The sequence below is a fragment of the Urocampus carinirostris genome, chromosome 17 (genome assembly GCF_059441175.1).
Source record: "Urocampus carinirostris isolate Australia breed hairy pipefish chromosome 17, RoL_Ucar_1.0, whole genome shotgun sequence".
Classification (NCBI taxonomy): Eukaryota; Metazoa; Chordata; class Actinopteri; order Syngnathiformes; family Syngnathidae; genus Urocampus; species Urocampus carinirostris.
This window is the reverse complement of record NC_142365.1, coordinates 18,149,927-18,156,292: the sequence shown is the minus strand read 5'-3', so window position 1 is coordinate 18,156,292 and position 6,366 is coordinate 18,149,927. Positions and strand designations below refer to the sequence as shown.

General features: G+C 39.6%; 1 protein-coding gene across 1 annotated transcript; it reads left to right on the top strand.

Moving 5' to 3' along the window:
• The first annotated feature begins 2,209 nt into the window (after window positions 1-2,209).
• bhlha9 (basic helix-loop-helix family, member a9) lies at window positions 2,210-3,001 on the top strand. The gene has a single exon (XM_088321709.1). It carries the CDS (start codon window positions 2,210-2,212, stop codon window positions 2,999-3,001), a length of 792 nt encoding a protein of 263 aa, XP_088177835.1.
• Window positions 3,002-6,366: the final 3,365 nt, after the last annotated feature.

Below are 6,366 nucleotides of genomic sequence, written 5' to 3'. Positions count from 1 at the left end.
CATCTAAGCTACTGAGCTGGTAGCCCAAGATACATAAACTATCCTATAAACAAGCATTTTATTTACAAAAATTGAATTTTTTTTACATAACATGGGGCCCACCTAGAGAGATGTCTGACATGACTGCTTTAAGGCAATCAATTAACAAAACAAAATTTTTGTTTCAGTAACAAATTTTGAGGGGATAGATTAGCTCAGCCAGCAGCAATTGCAGGTTCTAATTGTAAAGTGGTCTTGTTTTTCCCTCTTTCTCTTTGAAGTTGTGGCTTTGCATTGCTCTAGTCCTGAGGTGCTGCCCCGGTCTGATTTATGAGGAAGCTTTCCAAGGTAGCTAACTCTAAATTACACGTCTCGCTTGTACAGCGTCGTGTTTTTTGCTTATTTATCTGTGTTTTTTTGTGACAGTAGTGGTTTTCGCATGGGAACCCTCCAATAGATGCCGTTTTTGTCAGTGTATTTCTTATAGTTGAGTATCGAACACTAACCCTAACCAAGGCTAGCGAGGCTTTGCAGTTCATTGACGTTTTTCGAGGTTATGTAACCTCCTGGATGAGATGTTGTGGCACTTTTGGATTAATCTCAGATGGCCAACCACTCCTAGTAAGGTTTTCCACTGTTCCCAGTTTTCCCCATTTGAGGATAATGTCTCTTACAGTGGTTCACAATAGCCCTACAGTCTGGAAATAGCTTTGTGACCTTTTCCGGACTGATAGATTTCAATCACTATTTTCCACTTTTGTCTAAAATGTATTTGGCTTGTGGCATGTCAATTGTGTTCTTAAGATTTTGTAACCTACTTTACTTTGTCTAACATATTTAATTTAATTGATTTCATGTGGTTCCAATCAATTTTGACTTGCGAGGCTGTCGATCGGGCAATGGTGCTATGCTAAGGGAGCAACATTGGCAAAACAGCAGAGAAGGAAATTAAGATGTTGGAATTGTACCTAATTCCACCAATATTTTTATGATCTGTGCAGCCATTTGAGACACTTTGTGATTAAGGGCTATACAAATAAACATGACTTGACTTGACTTAAAATGTTTCATTTTTTTAACTGCAAACTTTGACCCTATAAAAAAATAGAAACATTTATATTATGACTGTTTCAGAACAAAAGCAATAAAAGTCAAACAAAAACGAGCAATGTAATGAAAATATAAATACTGTATAACATTGCAATTAATAGTAAAATACCTTTCATTGCACGATATTTTAAAAAAGACAGTAATGTAAATAAACTGTACATATACTCTTCATGAACAGCAACATCCCAGCTATCTTCAGGCAGTGGGCAGGGGACACCCTAAACTGGTTGCCAGCCAGTCGCTGGGCACACAGGGACAGACAATTCACTCGCTCATCCACACCAAGGGACAATTTGCATGTTTTTTGGAATGTGGGAGGAAACCGGAGTGCCCGGGGGAACATGCAAACCCCACATGGGGAGGCCGCGGTAGCTGGACTTGAACCCTGAACCTTTGCACAGTGGGGCTGCGCGCTAGCCACCCAGCCACCGTCCCGCCCTAAATAAAGTATAATATAAAATAAAAAAACTAAAAAGTAAAAGAAAAAGGATGACCAGGTTGCAATGGATGTAGCATTAACAAAATATACACAAATATTGTCAACATGAAATATAGATCATTCATAAGCTATGTAATATAATGTAAGTGTGTTTTAAGCCTAGATTTAAGCAGTTCCACTGAGGTCGTGTTGAGAAACTGCTGAAAACTTGACCTATGGTGGATGAGATGGTTTACAAAAAGAAACAAGGAGACATGTTGAAAAATAGGAACACTTGGACAATTGATTGAACCAATGGAGATCAATTTATCATATAGTTAAGGGAGAGCCACGAATACGCAACCTGGATCAAAATCCAAATTAAAAAGGATGTTTTCTTTTTGTACGCCGAGACAGTGTTGAAACTTGTAAGGGATGTGAGGGAGAGTCAGAGGAGGAGGTGACAGTGCCATTTGGCTGGAGGCTACTCATAAACCTGGAGAGGGAGAGAGTGCATCATTCCTCAAAGGTGACTCTACATGTGACTTTAAAAAGCAAGGCAACCTGTCCTGTGGAGGTACAAGCAAACACAAGACACCAGAGGAGTTTTGGAGTCACAGACGCAGACTAAACTAACCACAGCCTCGCAAATGCAGAACGGCGTCCGGAGTCTGATTTTCCGACTTGCTTTTCCACGACACAATGAGCTGCAGCAGCATCGCCGAATCCGAGTTTTCGGAGGAAGAGCTGGACATCGCTGGATTCGAGCGAGCCGAGGACTGCGAGAGTCTAATGGCGTCCTTTCCAGACAGCGAGAGCTCAACGAGCAGTTCGAGTGAGCCGAATGAGGGTCGGACCAAAAAACGAAACAGGCCTGTCCGTTCCAAAGCCCGCAGGATGGCGGCCAACGTCCGTGAGAGAAAACGCATCTTGGACTACAACCAGGCCTTCAACGCTCTCCGAGTTGCTCTGAACCACGACCTGAGCGGCAAGCGTCTCTCAAAGATTGCAACCCTGCAGAGGGCCATTAATCGCATCTCTGCTCTCTCTGTTTTTCTGAGTGCGAACCCCACCGGCAAGACCTGCGGCCATCGGGAGTGCAATGGAACCCGATTTGAGCCGATTCCTGGTCCAGCGCGTCAGAGTTGTACTCCCTGGCGTGCACCCGTCCCCCATCCCGTACAGTCCCGAGAAATTCCAACTCGCATGCACAGGCTTGCTCTGGAGCCGAATGTCCTCGTTTCTTCATCTCCCTCTTCTCCACACTACACTTGCTACCCAACAGAAGGAAAGCTTCACAATCATCTTACGAGTCCATTTGAATACTCTCAGCCAGTTGATAGCTTTGGGTATCAGCCCGATATATGGGGACCATGGACTCAAGGTTACGTAGACACTTTTGTGGGGGACTCCACAGGCTCAAAGCATCCCTGGCAGATGAACTTTTTGCAGGAGCATGAGGACAACATTTCGACGGGCTCGGACATATTGTGAGGTTTTCATTTACTCAGCTCCCCTCTCTCCCTTGCTACACTAGAAAGGGAAAGCTTCTTGACCATCTGCCGAGTCCATTGGATTACTTTCGGCCAGTTGATGGCTATGGGTATAAGCCGAAAATATGGGGATCATGGATCCAAGGGTACATAGACACTCCCCAAGCTCAAGACATACCTGGCAGATTAACTTTTTGCAGGAGCATGACGCCAACTTTTCGACGGGTTTGACCATACTGTGAGGTTTGCATAACTGTTAAGATATACATTTCCCCGTGTTTTTTTGTTGTTGATCATTTAAAATACTGTACCATTTTTGTACAGGACAAAAAAAAACATTTTTTTATTTGATCATTCTCATCCTGCCTAATTCGGTTCTAATCCTGATGGTCTCGGCCACTGGTAGCAGACAACAACATCATTGTAAATTTGTAATTTGTCGAGATATACTAGCAAATGTTTACCACGATCAAGCAGAGTTTTCAGTCATGTGAGGAAAGTACATACAGAGTATTAGAAGAAAATGGGAACTAATACTTTGATTATTTCTGGAAAATTACACTAAATTGGGACAGTTTCTGTAATCCTGCAATATAATACGCAACATTCAATTTACTAAAAGAGGGGAAGGAACTCTAAAACTTCTGAAAGAATTACTTGTGTTGTTTATTTGGTGAATAAAATAAACTTGTTTACACAAATTATCTTGTTTTTTTTTATATATACTCTGTCTTGTCTGAGTAAATAGGTGTAGCATTGTGTTTTTTATCACTTAGTAAAACAAATTTCAATCAATGATAAGGGCATTCCATGTTCATTTGCCATTTTCCAAAAATAATCTTTTGGGTTTTTGGGGTGTTTGCATGGTTTGTTCTCGAGTTTATATTTCCAAGTAAAATGAAACAAAACAAGTCAAATACCAATAAGAAATTCTAAACACATGTGGTGGTCTCAATCTTATGACTACATTTTTTGTATTTTTTTAGCATAAGCTAATGTCATAGCGGTAAATAAAACTCGCTATTCTAATTTAGGGTTGGCCAACCCAGATATTTGCTCGTAAATACCACAAACTTTTCTATTAAAACCCCAAATGTTTGTTTTAAAAAAGGCAGAAATTCTTGCGTTAAGTTTTCCCCATTGATTTTTCGTTAGTTTACAGTTCCTGTATAAGCCACGCCCCCACCCCATGCGCTGCCTAACATTTGCTACTGGTGACACACAAGCAATTATGTGCATAAAAGCTGACTCCCCGATTTCCGTATTGTGTTTCATTGTTGTAAATTCATTTTATATGCAGGTGTATATGGTAGGGAGAATATCTACATGAGGAGTTCAGCGTCCTCGTACTGCGCTAGAGACGGTATCACCATAACTGTATTCAGTTGTATTTTGTATTTAAATACAAACAAGCTTCAGGATTCCCTTGTAATGGATCAAGGGACCTATGTTAGGGCGTAAGTGGAGCGAGAATAATCTACAATAATCCATGAATTCATGGGTGGCAAGTCAGTCTTTGATAGTCCCATGTCGTGCATGTTTTGGAGGTTTCGCTTCTCTAATTGAGGCGATAAAAAATATCTGCTCTATAGCAAGCTGTGCAGAAGTTTGATATAGGGCTGCAACAACAAATCAATAAAATTGAATTAAATAAATCATTAGAAGCGTTGGCAACTAATCTGATCATCAATTTGAATGAATGAATAAATTTGAATGACGCGTCTACTTCATACTACCCCTTTTCAAACATGTTATGTTAACATTATTTTGTTTTTGATTCATTGTTTTTGTCTTGTTTTTATTTTAATGTTCGAAATAAAGTTTTCATTCATTCATTCATTCAATTATTCATTCATTTAATTTGTTGGGTTGGCAATTAATAAGCCACTATGCACGTTACATCAATGCAAACAAGTTTACTAAATATCGTTGAAGGTTGTAGTACCACTTTAGTTTGTCAGTTGGCGCCCAAGACCATTTTTTTATGAATTAAAAAAAAGTATCTTTTTTTTCTAATGCATGAAACAGTCAAGCACTACAACGTTAAGAATGTTCAAGTAATTAAAAAGTGCTGCAGGAATACTTGAGATGTTTAACCCAACACAAGGGCAGACTATTAAGCATATTATACATCATTTGCACAATGGGAATGTTTATGTTATCAAAATATTCAACCAAAGAAACTAAGTCATTGAAAACCTTTTGAAAGGTGTGTTTACATTATTAAATTATTATCATTTTTTGTTGATAAAAATATTTTACTTCACATGAAAAGAATTGTATTGCTCTTCCTTTGGTTTCGTTTGTGTGATAAGTCCAAATGTATGATCTTTGGATCTTTGGATAAGGAATTAGGAAAAGAGTATCTTACATATTTGCCGATGTATAGCATATTTAAATATGCATTTTTGTTTATTGTTATTTGACAAACATTTGGATTTTTTTTTGTTATATGATAGAATATTGTGCTGTTCTGTGCCTTCTTTTTCTGTCTTCCCATATTTAAATAAAGAGGAGAAAGGAAACTCACAAAATATGTAGGACAGGGGACTGCTCTGGCCACCTCTGAACTAGAGTTATCAGTGATGACTTATTCAAAATAAACATGGGTTCGAATGGAAAAGTTTGTGATATTATCAAACAAATATCAGAATCTGAATGAGAAAAGGCCCCGGTTTCTTTAACGGACGTAGTGCAAATGAAGAGGTCATTAAAAGGTCTTATATGAGTACTGAAATTCACTCAAGGCCAATGCCAGAGTGGTGAATCGGGAACAACGGGAGATTTCCTAAAGGGCCGGCTCGTGTCAAGGTGGAGTTTGAGCTGCCTGGATGAAAAAAAATATTTGAACATGTATCAGTCACTTTCACAACAGATGAGGTTTTACCATCTGGGGAAATCCTTCCCTTCCAAATTCAAAGTTGGTTTGGCCCACCACCACTCTGTAGAGCTAAAATGAACACAGAACCGCGCAAATGATATGAGTCCGGTACGATGGAGGGTAGAAAGGTGCTAGGTGGAGCCGAAAAAGCCGGGAAAAGAAAAGAGAAGCATTAAAAGAAGGACCGTTACTCCTCTTGCACGGTGTCCCCCCAGTTAAATGTAAATAGTCTGCATTTATATAGCGCTTTTCAAGTCAATGAAGACCTCCCAAAGTGCTTTACAATGTGCTTCACTCTTTTCCCTTTTACACACTCACTAGCCGATAGCTAGTGCTGTGCTACCTGTTGGCAGGATTTTGCAGTTACTCAAATAAGCGTGTAGTGATGAGAATTCCGTCTCTTTTTCGAGGAGCGGCTCTTTTAGCTCGGCTCATTAAAAAGAGCTGACTTTTTTGGCTCCCAAAAGCCTCTTGTTTTTGTTGCT

What these genes read in the sequence shown, in the direction of transcription:
- bhlha9 (XM_088321709.1), top strand. Translation starts at nt 2,210, where the DNA reads ATGAGCTGCAGCAGCATCGCCGAATCCGAGTTTTCGGAGGAAGAGCTG.